The sequence below is a fragment of the Fonsecaea nubica genome (assembly GCF_001646965.1).
Source record: "Fonsecaea nubica strain CBS 269.64 chromosome Unknown Scaff134, whole genome shotgun sequence".
In the NCBI taxonomy this organism is placed as follows: domain Eukaryota; kingdom Fungi; phylum Ascomycota; class Eurotiomycetes; order Chaetothyriales; family Herpotrichiellaceae; genus Fonsecaea; species Fonsecaea nubica.
The window spans coordinates 13,686-31,459 of record NW_019173807.1 but is presented as its reverse complement, the minus strand read 5'-3'; the positions used below and the strand labels follow the sequence as shown (position 1 = coordinate 31,459).

Here is a 17,774-nt window from a genome sequence, read left to right as displayed (position 1 = left end):
TTTTTTGAGGATGCTGTCGACATATCTCGGCTGAGGAAGGACCATGTCATCCGCAAAGAAGGTGTGGAATCACAAACGGGCGTTTTTAGAGTCGGCATCATGAGCTTGTAGTGGATCTACGTGCGCTCGAGGTCTGAGGTCCTTAGATTACGGAAACGGGATAACTGTCGCGCATAGATGAGAGATGCATGGGGGGCTTCTTGAGAGCGAGGAGAGGTTTCGTTCCCTGCTGCCTCGCACTGTGCACATAGAGGCCGCGGGAACCGAGTCGAAGCGAAGCGATACAAGAACCGGAGATCAGGGATTTAATTTGCACATGTCTCTTGCCATTTTGGACGCAGCTACGACTGACCGACTGATCTATCTGAGGATCTCCATTGCTCCCGTACTTGGTAGATCGCACCGCAGCTCCTAGCCAACTATTCATTCGACCGACTTTGTCTTCTCCCAATCCATCAATCAGTCAGATACTCAGCACCGCCATCATCTTCTTCTGCCACCACCACCACCACCACCAGCTCTATATCACCTTTGTTGTTCTCCGTCAACCTTCCAACGCAGCCGTCTCCTGTTCCGTCCAAAATGGCATGGCTGTGTCCTAAAATCGCAATCAGGTAAACAGACAAGATCCCCAGTGTCCCAGTCGAACACATGCATACATGATCAATACCGAAAACAAAGTCCTCGTTGACCCAAGCGGCGCCCCTGAATCCATGCATCCATATTGTCCAGCATGGCTTAGAGTCCCGAAAAGACAAGACCGAGCATTCGTATCGAGCATTATAGCAAAACAATATAGTCTGCAACCCATTTTTTGGTGTCTTTTTTCTCTCTCTTGCTTTCACCCGTTTTGACATGGCATTTAGCAACATAGCCAATGCATTTTTGGCACATTGCTTGAATTCATTTCCGTGATCCTTTGTAAAACTCAATCATCGCGTGAAGCGGTTCCTCAGGAGGTCAGAAGATCTTCTCCTGCTACCTCCTTTTGCGCCTCATCCCTTAACGCCACACGCCGTTAGTTTTCGATAGAAAGCAATTGTGAAACAGTTTCCCGGCGTGTTCCTAGGCCAACAAGATTATGCGGTCAATAATGCTTTGATTTTGTACTACCACTTGCGCTTCGGCATGCGCTTGCGGCGATTCGAGACAATCTGCATCTGCGAGATGAAATTGCGACCGAGTCGCTCCATGTCAGCCACGGCTTGTTCGGCCTGTTGCAAAGCAGAAGGGTTCGGTGGTGGTGGTGCCGCTGCTGCTGCGTTGGCGGCAGCCGTCGCGGGATTCCCTGCCGCCGCAGTCAACGTCGACCCTGCGGTTTGAGACTGTGGTTTGCCTTTCGCACCGCCGCCACCCATCTTGCTGATAATGTCGAAGGCGATAGTTTTCTTCCTTGCATACGCGTCGGCAAGGCTTCCATCATGACCGTAATCGCCGGTGCCGTTCACTTTGAAGTTCTCCCCCAAAGGGGTGGGCATGGTTTGTGCGTAATAATACTCCATCCAAGTTTGCAGTCCGCTATAGCCCTGAGCTTTTGCAATAATCCACGCCATTTCCACGTGGCCGATGAGCATGTCTTCAATTTGCCACGCCACACCATCAAGCCCGAGATCGTTGGCACCATGGTGTATGACAGACGCAAATGAGTGCATCATGTCTACGCTGTCGGAGAACGTGAGCAGCTGGTCTCTGATCTCAAGTTCTCGCTCCGTCATGTGCCAATCGGATTCGTCGTCCTGATCGGCTGTGGAAACCGACTTAGTCTCTGCACCTGGTTCGCTTTGGAACGATGCCTCATGCTGGTGTTCCAAGTGACTCTCTGTGGCATCCTTCTCAAGTTTACCCTTCTCTGAAGTGTTGCTTGATAGGTTGTTTTGGATGCTGGGGACATTAACTGGGACTGACTTGAGGCTGAGCTGCCGTTGCGTGGTTGTCACGTCCTTGGCCACTGGTTCGTTGGGAGGAGGAATCTTCGTAAATCGAGCGGTTCCTACTTTTGCTCTCAACTCTGTTATTCTTCTCTGGTTTCCCTCATAGGTTGCAGGGCGTTCGTGCAAAGCCAAGGCATTTTTCTCCAGCATATCCCATAAGTCCTTGGGAGGATTTAAGCCTTTGTTGACCATGGTCTCAAGTTCAGCCAGATTGATATCGAGAGCATGCTTGAGGACTTGAATTTCTTCGGCAAATTCCTGATCAGCTCGACTGCAGAGACAACTCTTCTTGTTCTTCTTGTTGCGCTCGATACATTTCAAGTGCGGCGTGAGAATTTTTGCCACGTCCCAATATGCCTTTACGGTCACTCGAATGCGGACATGTCGTGGGGGCGCAGTGCCAGTTTTAGTTGAATTCGACGTAGGCTTTTCTGGGGTCTCCTTTGCTTTTTTGTTCACCTTCAACGGTGCAGGGACGAGTGATGCAAACTTTTCAGTGGCATAACGGGAGAATGTCGCTTGACATCTATGGTCTGGAGAACACCTATACCTCGATGAATCTTGGCACATGTGCACATACCGGGAAAAGATGTCCCGGCACTTGTTGATAGGGGTACGACTTTCCATAAGAGTACTGAGAATGAACTGCTCGAGGTAGCGGAGGTTAAGTTCGGCTCTTATGGCGTCCATTGAACCGAGGACGAAAGTGCAAATGAACGCGAGGAAGTCTGCAGCCATGATCGCGATCTCGAAATTGACCTGCCCGACCAATTCAAACATCAACATTGCAAAGGTGTCTGCCATCGCTCGTCCGATAAAGTTGAAAGACCGAGCCCATTCCTTGTGCTTGAGAGATTCACAATCCGCATAGATGTCTCGGAGAGTCATGATGTTGATTTTGGCGGCTTCGGAGTCCTGCCTCATCTGTAATGCGATGCGCTGTGTAAGTATGATCGCAGCCCTCGCAGGGCAGATGCCGAGTTCCTGCAGCTGCAAGACAAAGTCCGCAACTTTTGGTACTGGCGTAGCGGCGGCAACCTGCATGTTTTCGATACAATATTTCTTTTCGGCCTCCCAATTTGCCCACCAGAATTTGCCTGAGGTTTGCTGGTTTAGCACAACGTGAAGCATGTTCCACATGCCCTCTTCAAGATACATATGATGATATTCGCAGAAACGGGCGCGCAATACCGCAGGGTCATTTGCCGATGGAGTGCGCAAGAACTTTTTGAACAGCTCGAAAGCCTTTTTGTCCACATGAGAGCCCTCCAGAAGATGGTGAATCTCCAGATCGGGCTTGGGAGATGGGCTAGGGTTGGCTTTTTCCTCAGCGTCGATCTGTTTTATTTTCTCCCCATAGGCTTTGACGAACTGTGTCATGGAGGCTTCCACCTTTGAGATGGCCTCGAGAAGTACATCGGGTGGGAGCTTCTTCCCCTTCATAATGGCATCTTTCGTCATGTTCAAAGTCGCTAGATACTTCCCTGGGTTGTTTCGGGAGGTCGAAATGACAAGTGAGGTCACCTTTCCAGATAGTTGTGCCAGGCTGGCACCTTTGGCTGCTTCAGCGACCAGAGCATCGACCGATCGTTGGAAGAGTATGTCACTAATCACATCGTCAAGAACGATATCGGAGAGTGGTGGGATGGGCGATTTTAGGATAGCCTTTGCCTTGAGTTTCTTGAGGGCGCTGGTGACACTGGCCGTGGTGGCTCCAGGCATCCTCTCCACCATCTTCAGCATGTAGTGCTTTGCAGCATCTTCAACCTTGATACATTCAAGATTGGCCTTGATCGTGTCTTCGTCAAGATTCAGATCAGGGTCAGCAGCCGCGGAGGGATTGTCAGAGGCTTGCATCTTTAACCGGAGGTTCATCATGACCTCGACCACGTTATTGCATGTCCTCGTCTTTCCATCGCCGGTGGTGACATCGACCGTGAATCCTTTGGCATTAGGTTTCGCGAGCATCTCTTCAAGAGCCTTGAAGGACTTTTGTAAGACAGGAGACATCGGGCCGTTGAGTTCCAGCACGCTGCGCAAATCTGTGATAGCGGTTTGGACATCATGTGGATCTGAGGCACTGAAGAAACCCTTCATCACACTGAGGGCTTGAGAGAAGGCGTCAGCGTTGGATGTTGCTAAAGTGTTCTGAAGCACCGTAGTCAAGCTTGCCGGAGTGTTGGGAGTTGTGCGATTCCCTGCGGGGGCAGAATGCTGGTGAAGTTGTGAAAGCGCAGGTTCGGCATCAAGAATCATCTGCCGGAACTCGTTATTCTTCCTCTCAGCTTCCGCCATCTCAGAATTCGCTTGGTCTAGTTTCACACGAGCATCCGCGGGTGAAACTCTTCCGGCATTAACGTCGTGTCGAATTTTATCCAGCCGTCCCCGAATTCTGCGCACGATGTGCTCGTTCTCCTTGGCGGCTTCCAGAATGGCGCTATTCTTGGGATCCAGCAGAAAATCTTTGGATGCCATAGGGAGTAGATCCAGCGCTGAGGTCTCCAACGCGGCGCCGCCTTTGTCATCCTTGATTGTCGGCGTGGAAGGCAGACTACTGCGAGTGGCTTTGTCCAAAATCGCATTTCTGCGGGCTCGCAAGGCAGCTTCCTCCTCATCATCCTTCTTGACACGCACTAATTCCACGTCTCTCTGTTTGCGCAGCGCGTTTTGCATTCTTTGCGACTTCTCGGCCATGATTCTTGCGTGGTAATATTTTATCGTGTCCATCTCCATCCAAGAAATCCCTTTCGTCTTAGCCCGTAGGCAAATTTCGTGTTTGCAAGAGCCTGCAGCACCTCTGGTCCTTTCGACTCCCTTCACATCAACGTCCAAGCAGCAGGTCCCTGCACCCGTGAATTTGAAATCACCTCCTAGCTGGGATTTGAACAGCTTGTCAAGGGCTGTGGCATTTTCATCTAGCAAGGCCCTCTGCGTCTGATGTCTGGAGGATTTCTGCTCCAGTTCGTTTTTTTCCTTTTCCAGTTTTGCTCTTTCGTTGAGCAATTCATTGTAAGTTCGTATGTCCTCGTCGGCCCAACCGTCAACATTATGGCCATCGGCGGCTCTCAAAGGGCTGGTCGGCCTGGGAACAGAGTACGGCTCGGAATGTAACTCTTGGGGAGCGTCAGCCGTCACCGACTTGACGCTTTTACCTTTCGGTTTCCCCATCCTCCCCGGGGCGAAAGTAAATAGAAGTGTTGTTGATCACTGAAAATCTGGGCGGGCTGATGCTGGATGGTGTGGTTGAATATCGGGCAGGCCGGGCTTTCAGCGTTTCTAGGTGGGGCAGCTTTGCTGCTTCAGATATGATGGTGGCGGCAATGGGATGTCGCCTAAAAGCCCAGCAGGGATTTACAATCGAAAGGCTATCGCTTTTCACCGTAGAATGATGTTGATGGCCTTGATTGTGGATATTCTGTGTGAAAACTCTCGACCGCTGCGACCCCAACCAGCGATAGGCTTAGAAAAAGCCTTCACCACATCAGGGAACTCTGCATCACGATTTGTTGACACGGCAAAAGCTGGCTTGGATAGAGGCGCCCTCATGTTTCCAGGGAAAGTAGACTGCGGTCCCCAGTCCTGGAAATTTCGTAGTGGTCTATCGCGACCGCGTTGCTGTGTCGGAAGAGGTCCTACGGGTCAGGGCTGGGAGACTGGTAGGTGAATCAGACGCCGGGTGCAGATCCCAGAATAGCCGCGACGGCAAGGCCACTATCCTCTTATGTGTCGACAGGGCTCCAAAGGGACAAGATGGCCATCTCGCGATGGAAATTGACGCTGCAGAAGTCTTAGAAAGCAAGACAAACCAAGCTGAGGTTAGTTTGAAGTTCGTTTGCCAGGGCAAGTCGATGGCGATTTCTGCACGCGGACTTTAGCTGGTCTTGGCCCGGTATCGGAATTATGATTTTCCGAAACGGCTGTAACAATTTTCCGACAGCTACTGCCGCAACTACGTGTGCACCAAGTAGGAATTCATATAATATGGAGATATAAGAGGTCGTCTTGGTCACAGAGTCAAGCTCGATCTGGTCAAAAATGGCCGATCTCCCAGTGGATGGAGACAGTGGCAGCACGCCCGACGACAAGATCCATGAAATCATCCATGCCTCAGCAAACCACGACATACGGACATTACAAAGATATATCGATCAATATTCCTTTCCGGAATGTAAAGTCGTCGATATCCAGGACCCCATCACTGGCTTCTCGCCGCTCCATGCTGCGATATCCGTCTGCGCTACACAACTCAATGGAGATTCTACTTCTCTCTCGCACAGTGAGGAGAGCGGAACCCGATTTCTCAAGTTCTTGCTCGAGAACGGCGCGATCTGGAACCAGCTAGACAAGAATGATGAGACCCCAGGATGTATTGCCTACCGCCTGGGGCTGCACGATCTTTACCAAGTCATGGTCGATGCGGGAGTCCGTGCAGAGATGGTTCTCAGCCGCCTGGAAGGGTACGAGAGACTAAATGACGACGAGGACGGCGAGGATAACAACGTGGCCGAAGAGTCGCAAGGCCAGGGCGATTCGGATGCCAACACGTCACACGAGGATGTTACTAGCTCAGTCTACCTTTCTTCGGCACTGTCACTTGGCGATAACAATCTTCTGGATGAGCAACAAAACGGTGTCATGATGAGATGGGAAAGCGACATTATGCTCCAGTCCACCAACGCACTCTTATCAGAGCCAGGCTTGAAGATCCTGAACATTGGCTTTGGCATGGGCATCATTGATACACACATCCAAAACCATGCTAACAAGCCCGCGAGTCACCATATTGTGGAAGCTCACCCAGATGTCCTCAGCAAAATGGAGAGTGACGGGTGGATGGAAAAGCCTAATGTGGAGGTTCACAAAGGAAAATGGCAAAACATCCTTCCGCAACTCATTGCAGAAGGCGAGACCTTTGACGCCATATACTTTGACACTTTCGCCGAGTCGTATAGCGCCTTCCGCGATTTCTTCTCGGAGCAGGTGATCAGCCTCCTAAGCCAGAACGGGCGGTGGTCTTTCTTCAACGGTATGGGTGCCGATAGGCAGATCAGCTACGACGTGTATCAAAAGGTTGTCGAGTTTGATTTATTTGAATCCGACTTTGACGTGGAGTGGGAGACGGTTGAACTACCCAATCTGACACGGGAGTGGGAGGGAGTTCGTCGAAAATACTGGAACATCGACCGCTATCGACTTCCAATATGCAGGTTCATGGATTGATTGATGAGCGAATCGGATGCCGTCTGTGCTGATCTCCATCCATCCACACAAAATAGCCAACTTATGAGATTCATTTCTGCTCGTGTATCACAGGCGTGAGTCCGGACGCACACTCATCCGTCGTTGGGGAAATGTTGCTCTACTACGTTGAGTGTGAGCGGAATAACATGTCGACAACCGAACTTGGCCGGATGAGCACGACCTTGTGATGCCTTTTGTCTCCTCTTAGGCCTGACGAAGAAGTTGACAGTTCGGTGCCATTACCCCGAGCCGGTGGAAGATTCAGAGTTGCGAAAGGGCATCATAGGAACATGTCTTTATTCCACCCCGCCAATTACACCCCCATGAACCTCCACAGCAAGTGCTGAAGGCCGTCTCAGAGCTGTGCCAATCGACCAGTGGGAAGCCCATCCAGATGAGGCGTCCCTTTTCCATCTCGGAAAAAATCCCGCGTCCCACCCGAGCTGCGTTCGGTCCTTATTGCCCCGCACTCTCTCTCCCTCTTTCTTTTCTCCCTCAATCGTGTCGGTACTCCACATTCGAGTGGTTCGAGGACAGTCGATGGGTTGCCCATGAGACAACTCCGCGTGTCCGGAGAGGAGAAACCCTCGGGATGACGGCAGCGAGTATTGGTCACGATGTGGACGTATATCTTGTTGCGAGAGGGCCAGATGCTCTGCGATCTGCAACTGACTTGCAGCCTCCCCGATAACTATCTCACCTCCAACTTCACACAGGACCTCAAACCCTTTCACCCGTCGAGGCACAGAAAACGTCCAGAAAAAATGGCCAAGCGGACAGCAATTGTGACGGGCTCATCCCGTGGGATGTAGGTGTACCACCAAGCCGCCCAAACATTTGGGTGTCTCTCACTGACCTTACTCGTCCCTCCCCAGCGGCGAAGCGATCGTTCGACGACTCGCGGCAGAGGGCTACGCGGTCTGCGTCAATGACGTCTCCGCCAATAAGTCCGGCATCAACAAACTCGTGTCCGAGCTCAACTCCAAACACGGCTCCGGTGCTGCCATTGGTGTGGTCGCCGACGTAACCTCCTCGTCGGAAGTGCAGTCGATGATAAAAGAGTCGGTAGAGAAACTCGGTCCCCTGACAGTCATGGTCGCGAACGCCGGCATCGCGCAGGTCGCGCCAGCACTGGATATCTCGGACGCAGACGTCCGCCGAATGTTCGACGTGAACTTTATGGGGGTGTGGCTGTGCTATACGCATGCAGCCAGGCAGATGATCTCGCAGGGGCCGGTCCCCGAGGGCAGCAGTGGGTACAAGATCCTGGGTGCGGCGAGCATCGTCGCCTTCAAGCCGTTCCCGCTCCTGTCGCACTACAGCGCGTCGAAATGGGCGGTGAGGGGCCTCACACAAGTGTTTGCGATGGAGATGGCCAAACACAAGATCAACGTCAACGCTTACGCGCCGGGCATTGTCGGGACCGCCATGTGGGATCTCATAGACGAGAAGCTAGGCGAGATCGAGGGGAGACAGAAGGGCGAATCGGTCAAGAAGTACAGCTCGGATCTGACGGCGTTGGGCCGCGTCAGCGTGCCAGAGGACGTCGGCAACGTCGTCGGTGGGTTCATGTGCTCCAAAGACGCAGAATTTGTTACGGGTCAGACCATTGTCATTGACGGCGGTATCGTGTTCACTTGAAGCTTGAGCTTGAGCTTGAGCTGCGCAACGACCAGGCATTGAAAGCTTTGCGGGTATTCGGTATCTTTGTATGTATACCCACTGCCTCGCCACTGTTGGTGTGGTATTTTCAGAAAGGAAAGTCAAAGGTAAAACCCCAGCCAACACAATGAGAACAAAAACGGACCCGTTCCTCGCTTCAGCAACCTGACCTGTTTTCCCATGATGATCATTACCCATGTCCATATTGCAACATGCATCCCGTCCACCTTGTCTGTCTATCCTCCGTCAAAATGAACCCACAAACACCGCTCCATGCCGCCTCACTTTCCCATTCCCATCCCCATTCCCCTTTCCCTCCTGCTTTCCCTGTCCTTGTCCATGCGTGCCACGGACACAGACACGAACAGGAAGGCAGACAGGCAAGCTATCCAGGATGCCCCGTGCCCTGCTTCGGCGGGTACACTTGCCCGGCAACCTCGACCGTGGGCTTACAGGTGCACCAGGCGCCCTTGGGTATCGAGTCCATGACGCTGGGGATGTGTCTTCCGCAGCCCCACCATGTTGTCTTCTCTGCTCAAGGCGTCAGTACGAGCGGAAGAGCGATCGGGGCAGAGCGGCCGCAGGGGAGGCTGGAGATAGAGGATGGTTTGGCACAGAGCCCAACACAAGGGCGGTCAAGGGAGGAAAGGGAAGAGGCTGGGTGTCTTGGATCTATGTAGGGGGAGGAGGAAAAAGAGGAGGGAAGAGAAGGAGGGGAAAGAGCAGAGAGAAGGGCTGTGTTCCGCGGAGATGAGGCCATGAGAGGGTGATGGTGGATAGACTGGGCGGAGAGGTGACTTGGTGACTTACGACAAGTAGGACACGTTCTCTGCATGCACATCTTTGTTTGTGTATCTCGACGTCGTCGCCGTCGTCGTCTCCTGCTCGGATTGTATGTATTTGTTCGCTTTCCCTCGGTTTCCTTGGTAGACACTGATGAGTCTTCCTTTGTCGTTTTACTTGTCGACGTTACTTGCGGGTCTCGAGTATGGACTGACTTCGAGTTGAAGATCTTCTAGGTTCGGCACGCCGCAAGGGGGGGAGGGAAGCGTGACAAATATATAGTATGATGATGACGAACCGAACCAGTACATATATGTATGTCCGGCCGGGGATCAAACAAGCAAATTGAACGGACGGACACGGTGTACACCACACCCTACATACTAACTCGGTAGGTAGTACTATCTCGTTGTTTCAAATACAATACATATATCCGGAGGATCAACCCACGGACGGGCACCAGAGAAAACCAAAAAAAAAAACCACTAAAAGACTAATCTGCAATACCCAGCATTCCCTCCCCCTGAACCAGTAGTTTCTTCCGTTGCCTTTTTCTTGCCCCTCCTTTATTCCCTAGGCTTCCTTTGCTGTGTAATTGTCATCGGGGACCTGGTTTCTCAGCAAAGGAGGGCCGGTCGCCCCCCTTCTGGCCAGAGGGGAGGGGAGGCGAAGGAGGGATGGGACGGAATGGGGGTTGGGAAGGTCAAAGAAGCACCGCCCACGGAAGGTCGAGGGCAAAGCAATAACAAAACCAAAAAATAACAAAAACAAAAACCGATTACTCAATATCAATCAGTATTCCAGATGGGCCGAGCTTGGGAGAGAGAGCTGAGAGAGGGAGAGACAGAGAGCACCACCACCACCACACCACGGAATGCACTTCCCTTGTGTCCCCTTTACGTCCCCTTGCATCGAGGAAGTCAAAACCCCTCCATCCTCCTCCATCCACGTACCTACCCACGGCTTCCCTTTCCTTTGGGTCCTTTGGGGAGGAGGAGAGGATCCGACATTTTTTTTACAGTTCGAACGAGGGCCGACATCCCCGAACGGACAAGGCGCTGATTCGTCGACGTCACCATCCGCCCATTTCGAGGGTTACCGAGAACCATTGCTCTCGGACAAGTCTTGGCCCGGCGCGGCCTTGGGGGGGCAACAGGAGGGACTTGGGAGACCCCACTAAAAAGAGGGAACCGGCGGAATGGTTTGGGAAATGCAAAAAAAGGGTAGACCCCGAGGTCGCCGAGGGGGAGGGGGGGTGGGCGGTGGTTGGTGGGTCGAGTGAAGCGATTCCCAAGAACAAACAATTCTGCACTATTCAAAAAGAAGAAGAGAAAGGTCCAAGGGGGAAAATGGGAAACAATAGTCGAGATATACTTCTACATAAGCGAGTCCCACGACTCGTGGCGCATTAGAGCACCGATCCGTCGGGGTCATGTAGTCATCGTGGGTATCGTAAACAGCAATCAGATGCGCTCAAACCATGCAGATCCTCCACGACAACTCGTATATCTTCGGAGGACATGTCGACTTGTGCCGTTGTGTCCCTGCGTGGTGGTGTCCACGCAGCCCATGTCTCCCACTCTGGTGCCCGTCTTCTGCTGCGCCTTGAACGCCGTGCGTGCCTGTTGAGCTGAACACCGACTGGGGACTCGGGGTTACGAATGCCAACTCAAACCGAACCAGAAAAGTGCGACTGCCGTAACAAGAATCGTCGACCATTGCGTCTTCTCACCTCCACTGACGCTCTGATTCGAGTAGACACATGCCCATCCAGAAAATATCCCCCCACTGCTGCCACAGCTCAGGGGCCGCAGAGGTGGTTCTGAGACTCCATTGAACTGACACTTCTGTGTTGACCAGTCTGCCGAGTCCAACCGAAGCACCCAGCCAGCGGGACAACACGTTGCCCACGCCGAGCTGTCGCTGTTCTGTTGCAGGATGAAGCAAAAGTTTTGAGGGCAAAGCGAGTTTGTGGATGGGTCAGGACAGGACGCTTGTCGCGCAGCGATTGCACCTGTCCCACTTTCTGTGCCGGGGATATTGATCTGAGACGTTGATGCGGATATGTTGAGGTACTGAACTGAAGCTGCGGAATCCGCCGGATGTCCGTCGAGGCTGTGGACGATGGGGTTTGTCCACACTGCCAACGGGGATAAGAAAAGGGTTATCTGGATTGTAGACAGAAATCCGACCATTGCGACGTTGAAGCGATGCCTTTGGCGATGATGCGCAGTCTAGAGAGAGGCATTGACCTGATATCCCCATGGGTTGGGATGGTCTGATGCGAGAAATAGTCAAAGTCGGCGGCTGGGATGCGCACGGATGCGGTATCGGGGCGCGGGTGCTGACTAAGGCATCAAGGTTCGCTTCGTGCCACAGACGCGATCGGATTGGCTCGTTAAACTCTCAGCCTTGACCAAAAGAAAGCCTTGCGCCTCACATGAGCCTTGCCTGGATTTGCCGGACATCGGGTGATACAGCCTCTGCAGACTTCAGTGTGAGCACCGCTGCTTCTTGTGCAATGGGCAGCATCTCCTCGAGCGTGCGACCCTTCGCGAGGCCTGCGACGATAACACCCAACATTGTGTCACCAATGCCGTTGACAGAGACTATTTCGTCCTGTTCGACTTCAATAAACGGCGGGATCAACCGCATATACAAGCCGCCGATCGCAGAGTCGTGAGACAAATTTCTCGACAGCACATATGGGGCGCTCTCTGGCATCGTGAGTCTTGGATCACCGGGTCGCAGCAGGCAAGCCAAGAGACACCCTTTATGCCCGAGCTTTGTCACCAGGTTTGGGATGAATGGGAGAAGCTGGATGCACTGTTGGGGGACCCCACGTTCGACCAAGTCAAGGCCTGCAACAGAAATCAATCGATCCCGAGACCCCGAGCCAGCGAGGCCGAGGCTGTCGATGGTGTTCCACCACTGCTCCGATTCGAACATCAGCGCATTTCTGGCCGCGTTGTAAATTGCTGTTAACTCGAGTCTGTTGGGAGAGGCGAGGCTAACAACGTGATCTGGTACGACGTTAGCGCTGACAATGGCAGAGTTGTCCTTGTCGAAAAGACGAGCAGCTTTGGCAATGGAGACAGGCTCAAATGCAACCAGGGCTTGGTGGGCTTTCGCAGCCGTCAAGATGGATGAGAGAATGGCGGGAGACCAGTTTGCATCGACAACCACCCACTTTGGCTTGCTTTCGTCCATTTTCGCCATCCAGTACTCTGCCGATACGAGTTCTGGGCGAGCAAATATTGACATATCTGCCATGGCAAGTACGAGATCTTTGTTTGTGGCGTTGACAGCGACGTATTGTGCTGTTCGTGCGCCGTCGTTGGTGGGAACACGTCGGATTGCTGTAGTCCCCAGGCCGCTCTTCTCGACGTGATCAAGAAGGGATACTCCAGCAAGGTCGTCTGCCACAACACTCGCCAGCGTGACTTTCGCACCTGCTAGATGAGCAGCCATGGCAACATTACGGCCGACCCCACCCGGGGACTGAGAGATGGCGGACGGATTTGATGTGTGAAGCGTTGGCGTGTTGGAATCTGGTGTGATTTCCAGTGGTTGATGATCACATATTGTATCACTTGCGAGGGATCCAGCAACCAGTATGTCCACTGGCTGAAAGGACTGTTGAACGGTGGCAGGTGCGGGATCTGCTTGGCTGCCCGCGCCTCTTTGAGGGCTCTTTATAGATTTGGCGAAACTCCTACTGCCGATGACCTCGCTGGCATCCTCTCTAGATCGTGTCAGCAAGTGCCCCGTCTATCCTATCAAAGGTCTAACTTGGCTCACCGCTGAGGCGCAGCTCCGCCCCGTCGCTCGAGCTTCGCCAATTCGACGGCGACTTTGGTTCCACGGATGACGTTCGCCTCAATCAAAGCCTCATTTGCCCGTACACTCCCGCCCTTACTCAACTCTCGGATCCGCTTCAAGATGTAGGGGGTGTTGGCACTTCCGCCAATGCCCTTCTCTTCAGCTTCGGCGACCGCTGCAGCAATAATTGAGTCAATCTCTTCCTTTGCCATTGCAGATTCCTCTGGGACAGGATTGGCGAAGAGCAATCCTGAGTGAAGAGGAAACCCCTGTTGTGCGTAGATGATCGCCGCGGCGTCCGCCTCATCTTGAATGGTCTTTGGACTTTTGACGCCGCTGTCGCGGGAGAAAAAGGCAGGGAAGTCGACGTCTCCTTGCCGGCCATCTGCAAAGGTGCCCACACCCACTCCTTGGGTCTCCAGGTATTCCAACGTCCGGGGAATATCGAGGAAGCTCTTGCAGCCACTTGAGATCACAGCCACGGGCGTTCGCCCAAGTTCCGTCAGATCTGCGGAAATGTCCAGAGTATTCTCTCCTCCACGATGGACACCACCGAGACCGCCTGTGGCGAAGACTTTGATGCCCGCCAAATGGGCAAGAATCATCGTCCCAGCGATGGTTGTCCCTCCATTGAGCTTTTGACCACGAAGACCCAGTCCTCCGACGAAACCCAAGTCTCGTCTTGATATCTTCCATGTGTTCTTGTCACCAGCAGTCGAGACAAGTTGTATCAGCTCTTCAGCACCCATGCCAACACAGGCTTTGCCTTCGAGGATGCCGATGGTTGCGGGCACGCCGCCATTGACTCGGACGAGGGATTCCAGGTGGGAGGATAGAGCAACGTTTTCAGGGTAGGGGAACCCTGGTGAGGTGTGAGCCTTGAACGACCTGTATTAGGCTGTATGCTGTACCATGTGTGTAGATTGTAGTCTCCAGTGCAACGACCGGTTTGCCCGTTGCAAGGGCATCCTGCACTTCTTCAGAGATGCGGAAGAACTTATCTCGACCAGAAGAACTCTTGCGTGTTTGGTAGCTGAGCCGTAGCAGCTGCCGATAGGGAGAGCTTAGCAGCTGCGATCTCCTGTACAAAGCCATTACTTGGAGACGACAACTTCAACGACTTGGAATTGAGTCAACCACACAAATTCGCACCTCCAGGCCCGCCCGCACAGACACTCAGCCTTGTCTTCTGTGATTGGCTTGATAGAAGACGCAAGGCTGAAAGGATTTACCGAACCCATACGTCATGTTCGACATATCACTGGGATAGACCAGCCAAGTTTTAAGAACGTCAATCACCGGATTTCCAACTCGATCTTTCGATTCTCTTCTTCTCATCTCCTCCTCTTGTAGTCACTCTCACACTGTGTGCCCCCAAACAACATGGTGCGTGTAGAAATTGGCGGCAGGCCCATCATTGATGTTGACACCCGTCCGGGAGATGTCGGGCGCCTCAAGCAACAGATCCGGCAGAGGATAAGGGGAGGTGGTCGGAGTGTCCATCTGAGCTGGACGACGACCACTCCTCGGCTTGTCCTGACAAGTGACACTGAAGATTTTGATCCGACGATCATATCATACTTCCAGGAGGAAGGTTTTCAGCTGAGCTATCTCCAATATACAGGAGATAAGGCGTCTTATATGGCACAGCTGCAACACTTACAAGACCCCTTGGAGCTGGGGGAGCGCTACGCCATCGTAGGTGAGTGAGCTACAGAACATAGCGTAGGCTCGAGACAGCCATCGACTCCGATCCTGTGTCAAGCCGCTCTCGGTCACGACTCTCCCCGAAGATTCAATAATCATTCACTTTCCAAAGGATCTGACGGTGTTCTTTCTTTCCAGCGTACGGCGACGCCGCAAGCCTGGTTCTGGAAGCCTGTATGAAGCCCATGCCCAAGCTTGTTGCCGTAGTCGCCTACTACCCAGACCATGTCCCGAAGACCACAACCGGTTTCCCTCCGACCCTGAATGTGTTGATCCACTTGGCCGCTTCGCAGAGATGGGGCACCCGGTTCCCGTCGTACCGCTATGAGAATACCGAGCCCGGGTTCGCCGAACACGACCTGGACGAGTTCGACAAGATCGGTGCCTCGTTGGCCTGGTCCCGAACACTTGGTGTGCTTCGCTTGGCCTTCGACATCGAGGGACCAGACATCGAAACCATCTGGGAAGCTCACACGCGACTCGAGTTTGGGGAGAAGGACGCCGACAAGACCATGGCGACCATGGTGCCTCAGCCGTACGTGAACCATGTGCCCACCATGACGGGCGGGATCGGACACGACCAGCTTCGCCGGTTCTACGACGAATTTTTCATGCCCAACAACCCACCAGACATGCGGATCAGGCTGCTGAGCCGGACCGTGGGCGTCAACAGGGTGGTCGACGAGATGTTCGTATCCTTCACCCACACCACCGAGATCCCCTGGATGCTGCCCGGCGTGCCGCCCACGGACAAAAAAGTGGAAGTGGTGCTAGTAAGCGTGGTGGCCTTCCGTGGTGGCAGGCTGTTCCACGAGCACATCCACTGGGACCAGGCGACCGTGCTCGTGCAGATCGGACTGCTGGATCCGAAATACGTTCCCAAGACGTTCAAGACAGCCGAGGAAGGGCGGGAGGATGAGGTCGAGAGGCTGCCTGTTTGGGGAAGGGAGGCCGCGAGGAAGGTTCTGGACGAGGACAGTTCGCAGAGCAACGAGCTGATTCCAGATTGGTGATGCATCTAAAGTCAATATCGGTATTTGAGCGAATTTCGCGCAATGTATCTATCAGTGGGAGTAATCCCAATGTTGGTGACACGGTGAAGAGAATGGTGTTCATTCAGTCATTTGTCTCATTTGACCTTGCACAAGCATGTATGTAGTCACAGATGTAATAGCAAATCTTCTCCCTTGACGGCGGCACCATACAGCAACGTCCCTCCCACCTAGCCAGACCAGAACGCCCTCATAAGATGGAAACCACGGCTGCGTGGTCCACTATAATTTTCCCCGATCAAGCCTCCTGTGGAGGGCTTGAGCTTGCCCGTCCACCGGTCCCTCACTCAACTTCAACTCCTCCCAAATTTCCTTGAATCTGTAGAGATCGGTCCTGGCAAAGTCCTCCACGTCCCTCCACACCCTCCTTCTTGCGCCGGTGGACTTGTCGACGATCTCCAGCTCCGGCGTGAGGCGTTGGGTCTTGAGATACTCCCTGCCCAGCCTCTGGCTCTCCTCGGGGTCCAGCATGTGTTCCAAATGTGGGATCTGCTGACCCGATTCGATCTTCATGTGCTCCAACAGCTCGGCAAACAGTGCACGCAGGGCAACGAGGAATTTGTCCCCCTCAAGTGGAACGTGGAAGAGCGCGAGAAGTTCGGAGCGAGCTCTTTCGTGGTCCGTCCGGTCGTGCTCGGCCATATGCACGCCCTCGTCACCGAGGTGCTCGATGAATGCGGGACGCATGACAAGGTCCTCTGAGACGTCGTGCCGGACGAGGCGCCACGTTACCTCCTTTAGCAGACGAGCGCGGTCCTGCGGCGCCTTGGCCCGGAGGAGGCGACCCGCGAATTTGTTGATGCTGTTGTGGTCATGGTCGATGACCGTGGAGAAGGTGAGAGGAGGATCGTATGGGAGATTGGGCGAATTGGCATCGTCGTGGTGATTTGAATCAGACGACGGGTGATGGCTATACGAAGGTGATGGAGCTGCCATGGTGGGGGACGGAGCCTGAACTGTGCCTGTACGAGTGTGGAAGGGTGACAAAAGCTGCTGCACAATAACAGTCTTACAGGTTTGACCTGAAGTTCTTATTGAAGGCCGCGGTGTCTTTCGAGACATGGGAAATCGGAGGAGCGGACGCCTTTAATACTAAGGCCTTACCGGAAACCTGGGAGGGCCGATATGTGAAAGTACCGCGAGAGCCTCGTATAAGCCAACCCACCCGAGTGCCATGAGCGTTTGATCGACATGGATGGACCATGTGTGCTGCACGATGGAGACAATAGAGGAGAGAAAATGGACGCCGAAGCAACCTTACAGTGGCGAAGCGGCCCTGCACTGATTGTGCGAAAGCTTTCAACCCTCAAAGCGTCGCATGGCGATCATTGCAGCATGGAGCCCATCAGCCAAACGTCCCAATCAAGTGTCGCAATACGCATAAGAGGGGCAAAGCAAGGCAATGGCCTTGAATGTTGCCGACATTGCACTGGGGGACTTGACGAGGTGGGCGAATCAACGGGGAACAATGCTCGGAAAGACGCGAGCAAAAGTACAAACGACTAACATTGGGAAACGGTAAGGCCGAGAGGGAACGATCAAGTCTAGGCCGTTTCCGGGAGTCGGCGGGGCACAT

General features: G+C 53.3%; 6 protein-coding genes across 6 annotated transcripts; 3 read left to right on the top strand and 3 right to left on the bottom strand.

Moving 5' to 3' along the window:
• Nucleotides 1-1,109: 1,109 nt before the first annotated feature.
• AYO20_11114 (hypothetical protein) lies at nucleotides 1,110-5,099 on the bottom strand (the record flags this gene model as incomplete). Its single annotated transcript, XM_022649367.1, has 2 exons — nucleotides 1,110-2,457; nucleotides 2,512-5,099. The coding sequence occupies 2 exons, from the start codon at nucleotides 5,097-5,099 to the stop codon at nucleotides 1,110-1,112; spliced, it is 3,936 nt and encodes a 1,311-aa protein (XP_022494657.1).
• An 867-nt stretch (nucleotides 5,100-5,966) lies between these two features.
• On the top strand, nucleotides 5,967-7,151 carry AYO20_11113 (hypothetical protein; the record flags this gene model as incomplete). Its single annotated transcript, XM_022649366.1, has 1 exon — nucleotides 5,967-7,151. One exon carries the CDS (start codon nucleotides 5,967-5,969, stop codon nucleotides 7,149-7,151), a length of 1,185 nt encoding a protein of 394 aa, XP_022494656.1.
• Nucleotides 7,152-7,936: 785 nt separating this feature from the next.
• Nucleotides 7,937-8,813, top strand: AYO20_11112 (hypothetical protein; the record flags this gene model as incomplete). Its single annotated transcript, XM_022649365.1, has 2 exons — nucleotides 7,937-7,980; nucleotides 8,048-8,813. 2 exons carry the CDS (start codon nucleotides 7,937-7,939, stop codon nucleotides 8,811-8,813), a joined length of 810 nt encoding a protein of 269 aa, XP_022494655.1.
• A 3,240-nt stretch (nucleotides 8,814-12,053) lies between these two features.
• On the bottom strand, nucleotides 12,054-14,534 carry AYO20_11111 (hypothetical protein; the record flags this gene model as incomplete). The annotated part of the gene is made up of 3 exons (XM_022649364.1): nucleotides 12,054-13,362; nucleotides 13,419-14,301; nucleotides 14,351-14,534. 3 exons carry the CDS (start codon nucleotides 14,532-14,534, stop codon nucleotides 12,054-12,056), a joined length of 2,376 nt encoding a protein of 791 aa, XP_022494654.1.
• Nucleotides 14,535-14,822: 288 nt separating this feature from the next.
• Nucleotides 14,823-16,159, top strand: AYO20_11110 (hypothetical protein; the record flags this gene model as incomplete). Its single annotated transcript, XM_022649363.1, has 2 exons — nucleotides 14,823-15,141; nucleotides 15,285-16,159. The coding sequence occupies 2 exons, from the start codon at nucleotides 14,823-14,825 to the stop codon at nucleotides 16,157-16,159; spliced, it is 1,194 nt and encodes a 397-aa protein (XP_022494653.1).
• A 261-nt stretch (nucleotides 16,160-16,420) lies between these two features.
• Nucleotides 16,421-17,134, bottom strand: AYO20_11109 (hypothetical protein; the record flags this gene model as incomplete). The annotated part of the gene is made up of 1 exon (XM_022649362.1): nucleotides 16,421-17,134. The coding sequence occupies one exon, from the start codon at nucleotides 17,132-17,134 to the stop codon at nucleotides 16,421-16,423; it is 714 nt and encodes a 237-aa protein (XP_022494652.1).
• Nucleotides 17,135-17,774: the final 640 nt, after the last annotated feature.